The sequence below is a fragment of the Macaca thibetana genome, chromosome 15 (assembly GCF_024542745.1).
Source record: "Macaca thibetana thibetana isolate TM-01 chromosome 15, ASM2454274v1, whole genome shotgun sequence".
NCBI classification, from domain to species: Eukaryota; Metazoa; Chordata; class Mammalia; order Primates; family Cercopithecidae; genus Macaca; species Macaca thibetana.
The window spans coordinates 64,113,928-64,133,537 of NC_065592.1; the positions used below are offsets into that span (position 1 = coordinate 64,113,928).

General features: G+C 38.1%; 1 protein-coding gene across 5 annotated transcripts in view; it reads left to right on the forward strand.

Annotated features, from left to right (window-relative positions):
• Positions 1 to 19,610, forward strand: part of BNC2 (basonuclin 2) — a 459,271-nt gene that overhangs the window by 419,036 nt on the left and 20,625 nt on the right. For 3 of the 5 annotated variants that reach the window (XM_050761635.1, XM_050761637.1, XM_050761639.1), the window contains 2 exons: positions 12,328 to 14,297; positions 14,753 to 14,818. In XM_050761635.1, coding sequence (XP_050617592.1) covers positions 12,328 to 14,297; positions 14,753 to 14,818 — 2,036 coding nt within the window. The remainder of the gene's footprint in view (positions 1 to 12,327; positions 14,298 to 14,752; positions 14,819 to 19,610) is intronic. The other 2 variants (XM_050761636.1, XM_050761638.1) reach the window with 1 other exon arrangement.

A 19,610-nucleotide genomic window follows, 5' to 3' on the forward strand; every position in this document is an offset into this window, starting at 1 on the left:
AAAATACTTCCAGAATGCCATATCAGCTATCAAAATAATAGGAAATGTATTCAGGTCATCATATTGGCATCACAATTTTAGTTAACCACCCCCCCCCGCCCTGCCTTTAACTTTTTTTCTCATTACTTTTCACCTCCCACTCACCCCCATTTCCGTTGTTGTGATTCCACTACTAAATTCCAAGCTATCACTCCAAAATGAAACATAAAACATTAAATATGTTTTTACTAATTGTGATCCACTAAAATTTAAGCTCTGTGCTGAAGCTGTTTTATTTTTATTTCAGAAGTAGTATTTAAGTGATGACATGCAGTAATTTGTTCATTCTTCTGTCAGTATAATTTACAAGGCAATGGCAGATAAACATAGCAATACAAGATTCATTTACAGTGACACAATGGCAGATACACAGAGCAGAACCCTGCCTATGAGATAAAGTGGACTGAGTGACTTATGTAGTAATTAGGGGATAATTGTCATTAACCTCACAAACAGTAGTTTACCCATATTGTTTAAAAGGCTCCAGGATGCATAATGACAAGGTAATCTGTCAAAGCGCTAGGGGGAAATATTAATAAGATTTGTGCAAGCCTGGATAGAAAATATGCAGAAAGCGGCCACATTAAGCTAATTGGTGGATGAATATACACTTGTAAAAGTGCTTCTAATGGCACGTTTGCTGCTCTCCAAATGACTACCGTTAATGTGGAGAAGTGGGCTGCTTAGAAAGTCAGGACTGCTGGGATGAGAGGGTATTAAGGCACGCAGACGCCGTTATTACCTTGTGCTCTGTAATGTACGCTTTCTCCTTTTATCCTTTTTCATTTTGAATTTCTGAGTTTTTGTTATAGTAACATATATTGATTGTTTACTCTGATTATTCTGTTTTTGATCTATATTTGTTCAGTCAGCCACCAAACCCCAAACACCTCTCTTTTGTGGCCCAATAAAATATATAGTCTCTATGTTGATAGTGGCTTATAAATATACAGAAACACAAACTATTAATGCTATGTGGATTTATAATTATACACACATGTGTTTGTGTGGGTGTCTTTTATAGGAACACATTTAATCTGAGCAATCAAAGGAAAGTAGATCCATCAACAGCCTTGTATATGTGTTACAAGTAATAATGTGCTGTTCCCTGATGAATGCTAAAGCAGGAAATTAATCTTTGTGTTCTACGGCTATTCTTATACCCAGAAAAGAACAAAGTTAAATCTCCTAATACATCTTTCTGTTCAATCACACACTCAGTCCTCAGTGTGTTTTATGGAATACTCAGTCCTCACTGTTTTATGGAATACTGCTTAGTGAGTGTTCCGTCCCTTTCTCCCCCTACTCCCTCACATCCTAATGAATACGTTAAAGTTCCTTGGGGTTGTTCAATCAGCTTCAGTTGTAAAGTAATTCAGAGTATAATATGTGAAGTAGAATCATCCATTCAAGCTTTGGAAGTTCTATACCAATATCAGTAATCTTTTTGTGCAGATGAAACCTCAAAGATTAGAGATTGTAGCCTTGAATTGTTCAAGTTTTGGCCCTTCCTTGATGTGTAAAATCACCATCATCATATAAAGAAAATTTTTTGCACCTGTTTTTGCTATTTTTCAGACATTGTGGGAAAGCATGTCTGGAAATGCAAGGGACTCTGGCGTTTATGTTTAGAAATGTAAAGCCCCAACAAGTATTTAGAAACTATCTACAAATTTAGTAGCAGAACTTTGGTTATGCAAGGAGAGGTAAGCTAGAAAATGTAGACCTCAAAGAAAAAATATCAGAGAGGGCTCTGGTGAGTTCTGTTTATTGTAAAGCAAGCAGATTTATAGCTGTCCTAAGACCAGGGTTTTATCTTTATGTCTGAGTGGACAAGAAAACAAGGCCACTGCAGGGACTGTCCCTTTGTTTCCTCCTGTTTCTAGTGTTTTCCTTAAGTATCACAAATGGTTCCTTTGCTGTTCTAAAGTATAAAATAAGTACCCTCCAGAATCTGTGCTAGTTATCATCTCCATGTGAAGAACTATTAAAGGGTTTGAGGTGAAGTTCTTGTATACAAATACTGCTAGTTTTTGGAGCTGCAAAGATTTCCGAAAGACTACAGATATTTGTTTACATAGTTTTATTGATATATAACATTTATTTTGTTATCTTCAAGTTGCAGAATTTTCACAAACCCTACTGGTATGATTTGGGGGTTTCCAAGACCTCTTAGGGACTCCTTGGGCAGTTTCCCTAGTTTTCAAGCAAAATTTTTAGTTGAACTGATTGATCATTGAATTGACTGGGAGTCAAAGTTAATCCAAAAGAATTAGTGACTCTAATCACATCAGTGATAAGCAGCACCAGACAGAAACATCAAGGGAAACATCCAGAATATATGATAATACAGGAACTTGCAGATAAAGGCATACTTTCAGTCATATACACATATTCTAAAAATACGTTGGTTACGCAAGTTGGTTAAAAGTAAAAGAGTTTTAACATTTTAATTAAAATTATGTGTTCAGATTCTAGGCATCAATAGTAGAATAATAGAATTGTAAAGCTGGGTTTTTATTAAGGCTTACAGATTTTAATACGACTCTTCTTTACATGTGAACATTAATTTTATTTTCCTCTAAAGTCGAATTTGTGTATGTTATATTTAGCCTAATCAAGATATAAAATCTGCTTTAGCCTAAAGGTATAGGGCTAGGTATTCTGTGCTTAAGTTAAGGACTCATAGGTAATTTGATTTTAAAGATTGGTATACTGGGAATATCAACTGGATTTAGTATTTTCTATTTTGAAACTTAAATTATTCCTAAGATATTCTTATTAAATATTAAAATATATTGTGTCTGTAGAAGTTTCTCAGGTTTGATTTACAATGGAGCGAAGTAACTTGAAAAATACTTTGGAATCTTTGAAGTGCAGTTCCAGACATTGCAGAAAGTAATTTACTCCTTTGAATTTTTTTATATGGCAAAGCAAGGCACCTGCTTTATTTATTTGCAAACAAATGCCCATAGAGGAAATGCATATGGCTGGTTTTAAGCTAGACAAGCTAAAATTCCTCAGTACAAGGAAGAAATCCTGACAGGCCTTTAATAGAGCTTAGCTGGAGCTTCTATGATTAAATATGTTGTAACCCCAGAGTGATCTATCATAATCACTGTTTTTAAAATAAAAACGCTGTATAGACTGTTACTGAAGAAAAAAGGGATAGTACTCTATGAATTATACATTCTTATCTGGTCCATAATCAAGAACATTCTGTAACAGAGAATTTTTAAAATCAAATGTCAAGCAATATGTTTTAAAAATCACAAGACCCACATGAAACTAGTGCCCTGGCATTTTGGTTATGTTATTTTTGTTAGAGGGGTGATCATTTTTGGAGAGTATATTATTCAAATTGTGAATACATTACTTCTTTAAAAATATATCCTTTCCATTGGGAAAATTTTTTCAAATATGGATCAGAAAAAAATATAAATATTTGTATACTGGAAAATATATCAAAGCCACTACTTCAAAGTTACATAAAATTGCTGTGTTGCTTCTTCCTTCTAAGAACTAGAGTCAAGGGCCATGCTCCTCAAACTTCCACTTTTATCCAAGGAGAGGCATTCTTTGACTATGTACTTTTTTTTTGCAAGTAGTTTGATATGCCTCACCTCATTATATCACCATTCGCTAGGTTGGAGCACTTTGAATAAGACTGATTTATAATGAGAGTAATATATAATAAGAGTGAGTCAAGGTCAGTAGTTTCTGTATTCATGTGTGTGTTTGTGTACATGCACATGTGTGTAATGAGTAACCCCTTTGTAATATCAGTCTTTATATGCAGTCAGTGTTTACAGGAAGAAGATTTTAATGTTAATGTTAGCATGTCAGCTAACAAAGACTAATAAGGGATTTATCTTGATGGGAACTTATTTAATGCAAAGTTTTCTGAGAGCCCCAGCATTCTAACCAATGGTGGATATTCCCGTAGTATTCATGTCCCCTTGGGCAGAGGAAGAATAGGAAAGATATTTCAAATTAAGTCTTTTATTATCTGGACGAACTGCATTTAGCATTAGCTGTGTAATCACAGCAAGCTGGTATACACCTATCTCTAATGTTTGCATACTTACTTCGTGACAAAGGCAGTTTGGGGTGGATGAGGAAAGCATATTTGTTCACATAGATCAATGTTAGCAAGTGAAGTCCAGTCTGAATTTTTATTTGGAAATCATTCTTTCTGCCCATGCCACACCCTGAAGACTCTTGCTCATGGGGCATCTCTGTCCTAGAAAGGAGAATAAGGATGTGATTGGTCAGCATTGTATTTTGAAGGTAAAGTGATGCTGTTGAGAAATTCTGCAAAATAACAAATTTCCAAATCATGGAAATTGAGTGGGGCTTTCATTACCCAAAACAAATGTTGATTAAAAAAAAAAAAAGAAAGTTCTAATTTGAACCATTTGGTACAACCAATATATGAATGAGTATGTTTCATTCTGCCTACAAATATTACAGTTGTTCCAGCTGGCCTCCTAGAAACATTAGCCCGAGATTTTGGAAAAGCACAGTCACATAAAAGAGCTTTGTGTGAATAGAGAACGGTATAATTTTGTTTACTTACACAAGCAAACTGCTCTGATGTATATTGTGTATACTAGCAGTGCATCTTTCTCCGTCAGTGCCCAGCAAGAAATATGTGTTTAATGTAAATCTGCTAAAACAAATAAACATGCCAAGTTCTTTTTCCACATAATTTTAAGTGTTTCTCAGAAATTATCACAACATTGCTTGAAAAATTTCCCTAAATGCTTCCCAGAATCTATTGTTTTCAATAAGAATTTTTTTGTGTGGCCATTTTTATTCTTCTCCCCATCTTGCCTGCTCATACACACACATGCAGGCACATAGACACACAACATTGACCTGTGCACACTTTGGAAAGCCAAGTCTTACAAATTAGAGAGAGAAACATAATGTAACAAAAAAGGGAAAAAAATGAAATAGTAGGGAGCAGTCAGATCAGTTAAACTTTTTGACTAATAAGAGTTTAAATATTGGCTTTACAATGACAATTTAAGGTTGAAATATCTGCTTATTACATATGTACCTACCTCAGTTACAAAACAGGTAACTAGCAGGAGAATGAGAGAGAAGAGGACTGCACATATTATGTATAAGTGTTTCCTTCAGAACTGTTTGTAATGCTTAAAGGTTTCTCTTCCACAGAATATCTCCCTGAAACTCCTGCCTTCAGCACTCAGAGCCAGCTCTCTCCAACCCACATGTGGGATCTAGGAGTTTTCCATTTGCTGACCCCTAGCTAGAAGTTTATCGAATGCCCCTGTTCATATTACCTGACATAATGGTCTGAGCCCATCACTCACTCCTGAGGTGATCCAGAAGTTAGATGATATATCTCCTAATTTCTGGGTCGCATTCTGATACATGTCCACCTAACCAAGAGGTCAGCACAAAGGCAGGTGGAAGCAAGCAAAGGTGGATTATCAGTGTCTTATAGAGTGTCTGTGAAGGTGTATGTACATAGCACATGCCTGCTACATATTGGTGGTAGTTCTGTAGGGAGGCAGTCTCCATAGTTTTATGATTACACACCCCATTAGTAAAAATATATGAGCATGTACCCTCATATATGTATATGTAAAGCTATTTCTAAACTGTGTGTGTGTGTATGTGTATGTGTGTATGATATTAGCAAAAAAAAACCACCTTTAGGTAAAAATAAATAGGAATTTTCTTGTTGACTCACCGTGTCACAGTGGATTGTCTTGCACACTCCACTAATAGGAGCAAATGGGAACATGTGTACCTGTGATTTGGCCGTGCTGTAATACAGGAGGCAAGGAGTGAGGTGGCTTATAAACAGTGGAAAGCTGTAAATGTTGAGTTATGTGTGTGAGAGTTCAAGCAATTTGCATGATTTAGTTTTTTGAATCAACTTCATTGAAGTATACTTTCCATACAATAAAATCCAGCAATTTTAAGTGTACAATCTATATGGCCATAGAAACCTCAGCACAATCATGGTGTACAACATTCTCACCACCCCAAAAAGTTCCCTAGTGTTGTTTTGTACTCAGTCCCTTTTCTCCACCCTATGCCCCTGGCAACTACTAATCCACTTTCTGTTCCCATAATCTTACCTTTTCCAGAATTTCATATGCTTGGAACAGTAGAGTATGTATGTCCTTGGGTCTAACCTCTTTCATTCTTAGCATAATGCTTTTGAAGAATCGTCCATGTTGTAGTGTATGTCGGTAGCTTAACTCTTTTTATTGTGCAGTACTATTCCATTGTATAGATAGCTCATAATTTCTTTACCCCTAAGACTTGAGCATCTAGAAAACCTGGTAAAATTTATGATTTCAGTTTTGCATAGCACTGTCTCATCAATTTTTAATTCAGCAATTACTGTTTCATTTTACCTAATGGTATACTTAAGCTAGGTAGGCTTGAAATTCGGTAAGTTACCTACCTTCTACCCTATTCCTCTTGCTTTGATATTTGAATTAACACAGAAGGAAAAAGACTAGAAAAGTACAATAGGAAACTGGTTATGAAAATAAATTGCCAGTGTGGTTATGATGAAATAATTTCTTAAGATAGCACATTGTGCCGATCTAGACATGAAAAAATAAACACATCTTACAAAACTCTGATTTTGTTTTAGGTAGTCAGCAGTCCCTGCAGGTCAGTGTCATTTAATTAAAAGCTCTACAGTTATATCAAGGGGGAAATACTTTTAGTTTTTAGCTAATCATTTGAGTATTTTCCTTTAAATTATGCCTTAAACTTGACTGAAAATAAGTACATATAATTGAATCTTTTACACTTACAGTGTTTGCTTCTTGTTTTGCCTTTTTTTTTTTTTTTTTTTTTTTTTTTTGAGACAGAGTCTCACTCTGCAACCTTCAATTCCTAGGTTCAAGCGATTCTCATGCCTCAGCCTCCCAAGTAGCTGGAATTACAGGTGCCCTCTGCCACACCGGGCTAATTTTTTTGTATTTTTAGTAGAGATGGGGTTTCACTGTGTTGGCCAGGCTGGTCTCGAATTCCTGACCCCAAGTGATCTGCCTGCCTCTGCCTCCAAAACTGCTGGGATTACAGGCATGAGTCACCCTGTCTGGCTGCTTATTTCTTAACAATTTGACTACTGGAGCAAAGAGGCCTTAGATCTGTGCTCTGTGCAGTGTTTCTTCCTCATTTCCATTCTTGGACAGAAAGAAAGCAGTTGTTTTCCTATGTGCTGTGATGTAACTTGTAGCCTGCCATGAACACAGGTGGGCTCCATGTTGGACTGAGCCTGAGGTCCCTCGACAGTCTGATTATCCCAAAGCCCCTTATTTGGTTTCTCTTCCATCTCTTCACATCCGTTCCTTCCCTACTTTCCCTCTTTCCCAATAAGAGAAACCAATCAACCTTTTTTTTTACTTTGATTTTAAAACTACAAATCATTAAACTGCTTTGATGTGGAAAAGGACTCAAATGAAACCATTTAAACCATGCATTTGATCCTACAACAAAACGTTTTAAAAAGTCACTTGGCAGAGCCATACAGGAACAGGGTGCCAGATTTCTACGAGTGATAATCACCAGTTCCAATGAAGGAACAAAAGGAAGTCTTTTTATTTCAAATGTGTAGATGTAAATATTTTAAGTCTTTTATACTTTTTCTCAACCCTGTAAAACTGGTTTATAAGTCTATATTATTTGGTGTTACTCAACTTTTAATTAACAGTATAGTTATTTTCACAGGAAATCAACACTTATAATAATACCTTGCATTTAACTTAACATGGTAAATCTTATCCTCATTTTGTCAGTAACATTTTTCAACCTGAAGGGTTAAAAGTCACTGTACTCTGGTTACAAATGGGAAAACCTAAAAGAATTGACTCAGTAACTACAAAACTGCATGGAGGGCCACGAGCTCAGTTATATACTCTGATGTTAACATATTATTCATGCAGAAGACCAGTGGCCCAGCATGAGTTGGTTGGTAGTTGGGATCTTCATCCTGGCCTAACAGACTGAATTTTTGTTTTATTAGTGTTTACTCCACGATAATACCTAATTCTTTTTATAACTCTAATTTACTTTTATAAAGTTTGACCATTTACACTGTTTGTGAGGAGGACTAGTTTTTCCCATACTTAAGTTAAATATAATAAACATAAATTGACTGAAAAAATGTGTCATGACTTTAGTTGTTGTAGCAGTATCCAGTTGTCCTAAATTTTCCAAATGGTTACTTTTGTTGCAGATGAGTTAAAAAAAGAAAAAAGCCATCCAACTGACACTGGTCCATTTTTGAATAGCGGTATAGACCATGCATAGAGGTCGTTACCTTCACAGAAGAGTCTTAAACTAGTGTTTCAGAATCACAGTACCAAAACATACTTATTTCTATCACAAAGATCTTCAGAAAAAACCTTGGCATTTCTGTTTTCCCTTTGATGCTTTCTAACTCCCTTCAACCAGGTTAAAGATACAGTAAAACTGGTAGCCATTCTTAGCATCCAGCTTGCACACTTGTTGGGTTGTATAAGATCAATTTGTTTCTTGTTGCAGTCTCTCCATTTATAAATGTGATGAATTAGATACTCTTGATCAAATTGATAATGACTTTTTATTTTTTGAGACAGACTCTTGCTCTGTTGCTCAGGCTGGAGTGCAATGGCACTATCATGGTTCACTGCAGCTTCAACCTCCTGGGTTCAAGGAATCCTTACACCTCAAACTCCCAACTAGCTAGGACTATAGGCACAGACCAGCACACTTGGCTAGTTTTTTAATTTTCGTAGAGCCAGGGTCTTGCCATGTTGCCTAGGGCTTAAGCCATCTTCCCACATTGGCCTTCCTCAATGTCAGGATTACAGGCATGAGCCACAACACCCAGCCAATGATGACTTCTTTGGAAAGGACGCCTATGGCACTATCAAGGGGAATCTAGTTTGGTGTTATTGAGCTGTATGTCCCATTCCTAAGTATATTTGTTTGCAAATATGCTTTGTTGTTTATCTGTGTAAGTATAAATTGCTGCTTCTATTACCACTGTAAATGAAAATTCTCTTTTATGATTCAGGAACTATCAGAGTTCTAAATCATACTTACCTGGATCTCTTTCACCGGAAGCAAGTGGTTTAATGTAACAGACTCCATTTTAGCAGAGACAACAACCGAGCGCTAGAAGACAGTCTGAAAGGCAGTAGTTTTAGAAATAGTAGCGAGCATTGTGGCGGGCCAGGAGAAACCATATGGGACTGCTCTGTACTGTTGGGAGAAAGAAGACAGAAGGGTGATGGAAATGAGATGTCTCAGGTGGGATTGATCAGTTGCTATGGTTTCTGAGGTGCATTTTAATACCAGAGGCTGTCAGTTGTGTAAGTACTTCATTGACATGTAGATTTAGGTACAGGCTACCTTGGAAGAACCTGGGGAAGATATGACTGTACGTTGCTCAGATTGGGGCTCAGCCTGAGAAATTAATCTGTAGTGAAAGGCTCTGTAAAAGGACACTCAAGAGAGTAGATTTGATGGTACAAGAAAGATGGTACAGAAGAGGACATTATAACATTCTAGAGAAAGACTTCCTCAGAAGTCCTGCTTTTTACTACCACAAACTCAATGGGCTTACCTGGGAAATGGCATCATGGAATGACAGCCACTGAGTACTGTTGACACACTCTGAACTTAGAGTCAGAATTTTTGTGTTCAACTCTTGGGCCTCAAATTAATATCTTGGCAACCTTAACAACCTATCTTAGCTTTCTTCTCTCCTGATTTCTCATCTGTTCTCTGAGCTCTGGAAGTTATGATAGGGGTCAAATGAGATAATCTATTTAAAAATCACAAATTATTTCTCTATTTACCTATACCACCAACATTCTTCCATGTTACCCCTGTTCCAAAAGTAGGATGTGAACGATACCAACTGCTATGAGTGAGGTTTTGAAAATGCTGATGGCAGGACTTCACGATCATCTGGGGTTGCCATATACCTGCACCCTTATGTGTTTGACAGTTTTCTTAGGAATGGACACCCACATGCACGTACTTACACATATTCTTTATGTAAAATGGTAGGATGCTAGGAGTGAGCCTTACAAAGCAGGGCACATAACTATCAGGGCTTTTTAAAAAAAGTAATTCAAGTAAATGACAAATACCCACTTAATCGAACTAGCTGTGATGATTCAGACCATAGGGCAGTGTTTCAGAGAGAATTTTATGTCCACAGGTTGAGGAGAGACTTTTCCCTTGCAAAAGCAGTACAGATCCCTTATGCCTCTAATCATGCTTCCTCTAGTGTAACATTCTACATAATCAAAGCACAGTGACTGAAACTGGAAAATTCAGATGGGTATAATACTACTAACTAATCTAGAGACTTTATTCAGTTGTTGCTAATTTTCCCACTAATGTCTTTTTTCTGGTCTGGGATCACACAACTTTATTTGATTAGTCCCCTCTAATCTGGAACCATTCTTTATTTTTAATAAATCTTTCCTGAACTTTACACTTTGAAGAGTACTATCTACTGTTTTGTAGAATGTCCCTCAATTTTGGTTTGCCTGATGATTTCTGATGATTGGCTTGAGGTTTTGAAGTTTTTACAGTGTGTTTGTCCATTAAAGGAAGAGTTTTAATGGACTCACAGTTCCACATGGCTAGGTAGGCCCCACAGTCATGGTGGAAGGCAAAGGAGGAGCAAAGTCACATCTTACATGGCAGCAGGCAAGAGTATGTGCAGGGAACTTTATAAAACCTTTATAAAACCATCAGATCTCATGAGACTTATTCACTGTCATAAGAACAGCACGGGAAAGACTTACCCCCATGATTCAGCTAACTTCCATCGGCTCCCTCCCACGACATTTGGGGATTATGGAAGCTACAATTCAAGATGAGATTTGGGTGGGGACACAGCCAAACCATATCATTAGAAGAATGCCACAAAAGTGATGTTGTGCCCTTCTTAGTGTGTCCTAACGAGCAGTACATGATGGCGTGATTTCCATTCACGGTGGTAAATTCGATCACCCTTTTAAGATAGGGTCTGTTAGGTTTTTCCATGATAATGTTATGATTTTCCGTTTGTAATTAATAAGTATCTTGTCATTTTGTTTTTAAGAAGATACTATGCTTTCTTAAATTCATGATCAGGGTTGGGGCAAGTGTCATTCACAGAGGGATGCAAAGTGTGCCGTCCCAATGGGAAGAAATGGTGCCCTAGAAAGTGATGGAGTCATTATTTAAGTGTTTGAATAGATTTCTCTCAATCCATGCTGAAATGGATTGCCTGACATTACATTGCAGGATTTTAAAGTCCTACCTCCAGGCAAATCTCATAGTTACTAGCAAAAATGAAAGTGTGAAATGCTTTTTAATGTATATTTAACAACACATAGTCTGGTGATTACTGATGTGTATTCTCTGTGGACTCCCTTTGCTATCAGAGGAGGATGCTGAGAGACAACTTTTTACACATTTATTCTATCTAAATCCATCACATGTTTACTTTTTAGATATCTATGACTGTCATTTATAACAAGATCGTAAAAAGTCAAATACATTAAGTCTAACTCAAACTTTGAATCATAGAATTACAACCAATTTTCAGGAAAAGTACAATTACCTTTTATGAGTGATGTTTTTCTTACTCTTCCTTATGAAATTGCCTGCTATTAAATGATACTAAAATATAGCCATTCCAAAAAAAAAAGATACAGTTTAGTAACAAGATATGAGGGGTAATGCTACTTTATTCATCTTTTTGATTCAGAAATTCACATAACTCCTACTTAAAGGAATTTTCATCATTGAATCCAGTGTCATGTCTGCTTATGTTGAAGAAGTAAATTTCACAAAATGTACTTAATTCCTTCCTATAGTATCACAGTTTAATAAGGACTAAGGTACCATTTTTTTCATTTATATTGGATTTCACAGCAGGAGTTCACATCTTATACTAATATATGCTAAATAGTTGCATAGTATATAGATCATTGTTGTTAAAAGAGCAGTACTGAAGGCATTTTAGATCACAGAGCCCCAGTGGTCTACATTTTGTTTGCTTTGACATTATTAAACTCAATCTGTTTCTCTAACTGTGACTCTAATTACTACATTTGCATGGCAGAAAAGTTTGCTTTGTGGGTTGACTTTTATTAACAGTGCTTGCATGTTGTTTTCTGCTCTTGCTCTCGGTGTTTTATGAGCACACAGAGCACCTTCAGTTGCATTGAATAATTATGCACAATCAATAAGTTTTTGTGTTTGTCTTTGTTGTTTCTTTGATGTGGCCTCTAGGATGCTGCTGGCAAGGTGCTGGACCGCTGGGCCATCATGTCTCGAGAAGAGGAAATCATCACCCTTCAGCAGTTTCTGCGGTTTGGAGAAACCAAATCCATTGTGGAGCTGATGGCAATTCAGGAGAAAGAAGGACAGGCCGTGGCTGTACCATCTTCAAAGACAGACTCAGATATAAGGACTTTCATTGAGAGCAATAATCGCACCAGGAGTCCCAGCCTCCTTGCTCACTTAGAGAACAGCAATCCTTCCAGCATTCATCACTTCGAAAACATCCCAAACAGCCTTGCATTTCTGCTTCCATTCCAGTACATAAACCCTGTCTCAGCACCACTGCTAGGGTTGCCTCCAAATGGGCTACTGTTAGAGCAACCAGGGTTGAGGCTGCGGGAACCCAGCCTTTCAACTCAGAATGAATATAATGAGAGCAGTGAATCTGAAGTTTCTCCCACACCTTATAAGAATGATCAAACACCCAATAGAAATGCCCTGACCAGCATTACTAATGTGGAGCCCAAAACCGAGCCAGCCTGTGTCTCTCCCATTCAGAATTCTGCCCCAGTCAGTGATTTAACTAAAACTGAACACCCAAAAAGCTCATTCCGGATTCATCGGATGAGAAGGATGGGGTCAGCCTCTAGGAAGGGAAGAGTGTTCTGTAATGCATGTGGGAAGACGTTCTATGACAAAGGTACTCTCAAAATTCATTACAATGCTGTTCACCTGAAGATCAAACATCGATGCACCATTGAAGGTTGCAACATGGTCTTTAGCTCCCTCCGAAGTCGTAATCGCCACAGTGCAAACCCCAATCCTCGCCTTCACATGCCTATGCTAAGGAATAACCGAGATAAAGATTTAATTCGGGCCACCTCAGGAGCTGCCACCCCTGTCATAGCAAGTACAAAATCAAATCTGGCACTCACAAGCCCTGGCCGGCCCCCAATGGGTTTTACCACTCCCCCTCTAGACCCTGTCTTGCAAAATCCTCTCCCTAGCCAGCTGGTGTTTTCTGGGCTAAAGACTGTACAACCAGTTCCTCCATTTTATAGAAGTTTACTCACTCCAGGGGAAATGGTGAGTCCTCCAACCTCCCTCCCAACCAGTCCCATCATTCCAACCAGTGGTACCATAGAGCAGCACCCCCCGCCACCCTCTGAGCCAGTAGTGCCAGCAGTGATGATGGCCACCCATGAGCCCAGTGCTGACCTGGCACCCAAGAAAAAGCCCAGGAAGTCAAGCATGCCTGTGAAGATTGAGAAGGAAATTATTGATACCGCCGATGAGTTTGATGATGAAGATGATGACCCCAATGATGGTGGAGCTGTGGTCAATGACATGAGCCATGACAATCATTGTCACTCCCAAGAGGAGATGAGCCCAGGCATGTCTGTGAAGGACTTTTCTAAGCATAACAGGACCCGGTGCATTTCAAGGACTGAAATAAGGAGGGCCGACAGCATGACTTCTGAAGACCAAGAGCCTGAGCGAGACTATGAGAACGAGTCTGAGTCTTCGGAGCCCAAACTGGGCGAGGAATCCATGGAAGGGGATGAGCACATTCACAGCGAAGTGAGTGAAAAAGTCCTGATGAATAGTGAGAGGCCTAATGAGAACCACAGTGAGCCCTCTCACCAGGACGTCATCAAGGTGAAGGAAGAATTTACAGACCCCACTTACGACATGTTTTACATGAGCCAGTATGGACTGTACAACGGTGGGGGTGCCAGCATGGCCGCCTTGCATGAGAGCTTTACATCGTCTCTGAATTATGGCAGCCCTCAAAAGTTCTCCCCAGAAGGTGACCTGTGTTCTAGCCCAGACCCCAAAATATGTTATGTGTGCAAGAAGAGTTTCAAAAGCTCCTACAGTGTGAAACTTCACTACAGGAATGTTCACTTGAAAGAGATGCACGTCTGCACAGTGGCTGGTTGCAATGCTGCATTCCCCTCTCGCCGAAGCAGAGACAGGTCAGTAAATCTCCATTGTCTGCTCCTGCTGGGGGTGGAGGGTGCCAGTTTTCAGTCACGTTGGACTTCACACTAAAAGAAATCCAACTTAGATGTTTCTGATGCACTGTAAAGATTGTCCACAGTGATCACGTGATAACTAGGCTGCCATGCTCATGAAGGATTGTTGCAGTTGGTGCTTGTGATGATTAAGCATGCAGAATCATGTGCCATCTTACCCGTAATGCATGCCATTTTTCTCTGTGCTCTGTGTATATGTGTGTGTATGTGTTTTCATGCATCTGGGTGTGAATAAGTTAACTATGTACACGGTTCCCTGCTTCCCCGTGAACCTTCACTTAGAAGCCGCAGCTTCTGTTATATATATATTTATATATTTATATTTCTGCTTTGCCATGTGGCTTTTTGATTAAATCAATATATTATCTTCATACACACATATTTATCCAATATAGAAACAGAAATTTACGGATGGAAAGAACCATAGGTCCAGGACATCGAGACAGCCTGCATCTCCGTAGGTATAACCAGTAATGTTATCATTCCTTACATGAGTATTTAGTGTGTCCTTGAATTCTTTAAGAGTCATGAAAATATCAGGAGGAAATGGGACAGATGTAATTGTTGATGTGGGAAAATGGTATGGTGGTGTGGGTTTCTTTATCTTAACTTCATAATGGCTTTGAGCACATCTCTAAACTATAGTCTACCATGGGGATTATTCACAGAAGATGAGGCATGCATATACTTTGAGGACCAGCACGAATGTATTATGTCCAGCCTTCAGATGACATCACACTCTTGCTATGTAGTTGCAGCTCTGAAACAGTTGGGCTTAAACAGAAGCAGCTGGTCCTAAACCTACAAAGTTCTTTATTAATCCTCAAGAAAATGTAATATAAATGGAATGTATCAAGGTGGTCAGTGGCAGGATAGTGCGGTTATCCTGCATTTGTTGAGATAAGCTTATGAGCAGATCATTTACATAATACACCACCAGCCCGACTCAGGTCACAGGCCAGTTTAGTTCTTCAACCATTATATCAGGTGTGGTTTTTGGTTCTACATTGTCTTTTAAAAATATTTTAAAGAAAATTTATTATCATGGTGGAAATCAATGGAAGAAACACATTAAATTAACTAGAAAGTTTCTGCAGAGCCACTACTAATAAGCAGTAATTCTAGTGCTTGTCAATTGCGTAGAGTTCTTTGGCAAAGTAACATTAAACATACCACTGAAAAGTAGTATCCTGTCTCTGGAATATTCTGTTTTGTCTTCATATTTGGAGATCAATCCTTTTTTAAATAAAAGTTTGAAGAGTATTTTTTTCCTTTCTACTGAAATAAAAGGGGGCCAATCTTTGAAAAGCAAAATCTTTAAGAAAAATAAGTAACTTTCTTATATAACCCAAAACATGCTTTGAGGAGAAACTATTTTTTAATGATTTTCCCACCCCCATTTACTTTGTTCTGTAAAAGTGGTTTATAGTCATGTTATTTCAGTTCCAAGGTATCATTGACAGTCCCAGAATATATCAGATAAGATGGCTATATTTTGAATAATAAAATACTGTACCCAACCTCCCCCAAGTTGTGAGCAATACTCATTCTTTTAAATTTGAGATAGTACACTACTAATAATGAGGTTAATGCATTGCATTTTTTTAAACAAAAATAAAAGACTCGAAAACCTGCATAAAATATTTATGGAAATGGAGTGTTTGAAGACAAGCCAAAATTTAATCTTAATTGCATGAAGTCCTATCACAGTTTTAGTTGGTTTGCTGAAAATATTGCAAGTCATAGCACTGGAATAAATAGCTGTGAGACCAAAAGGCTACACACCCAACATTTGAAGCCTTCATTTATGTAAAATTCCTAGAAAACGCAAGTGCTTGTATGTGTATGTCTTAACACATAAGGAGGCACTGTTGAGGTACTGCTTATTGGTTTGTCTGAGGAAAAACATTTATTGATAGCAGGAAAATATTTCAGTCTTCATTTTTTATTGTAGGTATCAGGATTTTAGTGCGTGACTAACTATATGTAAGTTTAGACCCACATCTAGGATGATGAGGATATTCTAGGTGGGAAGAAGAGTACAGATGTGCTCCCAGGGTGTTCAGTCACGCAGAAGATAGCAAGCTTCAGAAGACAGTTGATACATTTCATTTGGGTGAAATCACAGTGTGTCCAATCTTTTTCAGTTTGTAGCTTTATCACATAAGATAAATGGAAAAGCAGATTGCAAAAATTGTAGAATAGAAACTTTTTAAATTCTTACTTGAAATTTTGCTTTTTAACAATACACAAATCTTTTGATCCTAGGTTATAAACACACAAGTTCTGATACTTTAATTTTGACATTATATTTTCTGAAGAAAAGTTTTCATCTTGTTTGAGTCTATGACTTGAATTAACATAATGTTATGAGTTTAGCTACACCAAATAACCAGTGATGCCATTGGGGTGCCTGCCTCTTCCTGCATCTCAGCAGAGTGAACTGTGAAACATAATTGTATTCCTGTTTCAGCCTTTTATTGTCATTTCGTCAATGAATGTCAACCTGTGATTTAATCTCGTTATTCACAAAGCCTCTTGGATTACATTTCTGATCTGTCTCTTAGACTTACCTTCTCCTGTCTCTTCACTTTTACTTTATTAGTCACAAGAACCCCAGGAATTTTGTCTCCCTATTTTTTCCTTTTTAATTTGCTGTGAAGCTAAGACAAGTTTTCTTACCTTTTTCTTGAGCCAACAGACCTTCTCAAACAGAAACCCTCCTTTGTCTTTAATCCTGCTGTCCTCAGACCCATTTCTTTCCTCTCCCCAGAGTCTCAGTTTCATCCATCCTTGACTCCACAATGTCTTCCTTGTGCAAATAAAGCATTAGAGGGGATTTTGAGTGGGGGCTGAAGTGTGCAGGGCTAAGGGTTTCTAAGATTCCTGTCATAAAGCTAACAGAATTGCCCTCTTCCTTCTGTTTATAAAAGCAGACTTCTTCATGATTCGAACACCTTGGAGGAGTTTTACACAGGTCTGCCTGGGCTTCTTCCAAAGTGGTTATACATGAGGTAGTTGCATTTTTGGTCTCCAGATAGGCATGTTAGTAAGATGGGAAGTAGAAAGATGTTAAATACTACGTTTTAGGTTTGGCAGTTAATTAGCAAAGATTACCAGGTCCTTTGTTGGTGGTCCTTCTAGATTTTATAAGATCAAGTTGAAGATTTTTGAAAAGCAAGAATGCTGTTTGTGTAAAGTGACACAGAGGAAGGAAGGAGACACATGCAAGATTTGTCAGGGCTGAAGATTCCAAGCAACAGCGTCAAATCTATTCTTTTCTATATAGTTGTAAATGAGTGTGTGTTTAACAAATTCAGAAGCCAAGAGGACCATTCCACACGGACAGAGAGCAAGCACACGAAGTGTGATTCATCTTTGTAACTAGGTAGCTGTTAGAATAATTTTTATTCTGAGTGATAGAAGTGAAATGTAAATAATTTTCTCTGTAGACAACTCTGATGCTCTAAAGCAGGGGTCCCGAACCCCGCGGCTGCAGACTAGTACTTGTCCATGGCCTGTAAGGAACCAGGCTGCACAGCAAGAGGTGAGTGGTGGGCGGGCGAGCATGACTGCCTGAGCTCCACCTCCTGTCAGATCAGTGGTGGCGTGAGATTCTCACAGGAGTGTGAACCCTATTGTGAAATATGCACGGGAAGGATCTAGGTTGCACACTCCTTAAGATAATCTAATGATAAATGTAACATGCCTGAATCATTGAATCATCCCAAAACTATACCCCCCACTCACGTCTGTGGAAAAATTGTCTTCCATGAAACTGGTCTCTGGTTACCAAAAAGTTTGGGGACTGCTGCTTTAAGGTGACTGCTAAAGTCTTCAAGTATATCCTGATAACAAAGTGTAGTGTTCGATTTTGAGGTCTCTAAAGACCCTTTCCTCCTTCTTGTTTATCCCTTGATCTGTCTGCTGCTGTGCTGCTGTTCTGTTAAGGAACAGGAGGCTGCCCCTCCATTATGAAGTATACATATGAAATCTTTCCTAGGAAGAGGAAATTCTAACTGGCCTGGAACCTGCCGTCTTCATACGGGAAATTTTCTTGAAGAGAGCCTGATAGTCAGAATTAGCTGGGTGTAGTTGACCTTTCATTCTTTCTCATACTCTGACTTGATTTTTGATCCCCAGGACCTGAGTGGCATAGGTCACTCATTTTGAAGGGGAGCCTACTTATAAGTTAATTTGGTTTTTATTCAGGAAGAAAAATAACAAATACCCTCTGTTCTCTTTCCTAATATTCCTTATCATTTGCTCATAGGTTAAAATCTATTCATATTTGTCTTAATGAATGGCAGTTCTAAGTTCCCATCTAAAATGAAGACTTTGTACCCAGCAACTAGATGATCTGTATAGTAAGAAGTCATTGTCTCTTTTTCATCCTACATGAGTTTTACCATCTTTGTTCCTTTCTTCTCAGAGTAGTAGCTGCTAGTTGTCAAGGTTTGTCTTAAATTTTATCAGAAAGGTAAGCATATATGTTTGATCTTCAAGTTGTAGAAAGATGATTTAGCCCTATGAATAAATTTAAAGACCAAATTATTTTTGCTGAGGGTGATTTATAAATAAATATGAGGCAACCATTGGTGTCACATATGAACCTTCCATTTGATTGCTAGTTTAATCAGTCCACATCTAAATGTGGAAACTTCTCTATTCCTATGGAGGAAGACGTGTGTATTTGGTTTATTAAAACCTGCTGATGTCTCCAGAACTAAATTTGTTCCTCTATAGGCCTCTGGGTAGCTGTAGCTAAAAAGCAGAAATGTATGGTTTTAGCTGGTCTGATTACCTGAATTCCAGCCCTGTACAGGTGTGCAGGAATAAATTAACATGAGCTACCTCTGATGAGCCACTGCATACATTAACAACAGAGGTGAAGATGCGAGAACATGTTACCTACCTCCTGTTACCACCTTCTCAGCATAGCAACATCCATTTTTTCCATGATTCTCTATGTTTGGAAACTTATACAGAACTTTTTCTAGGGAGGGCTTTTCAGCAAATACACATGATTTCACCAGGTAATACCTCTAAGAAATGAGCCACTTAGCACCAATTCAAGATAACTATTAGTATATTTGCCCTAATATAATTAGCTGTCAAATACGATGTGGTAATCCCCTCCAAGTAAAAGGGGAGAACATTTTAAAGCATTAGCTCTTTCATTTCATTGCCAATCAAACTACAAGTCTCCATTTCTAAAATTCTCTTATAACGTGAAGTTGTGCAGATCCTCTG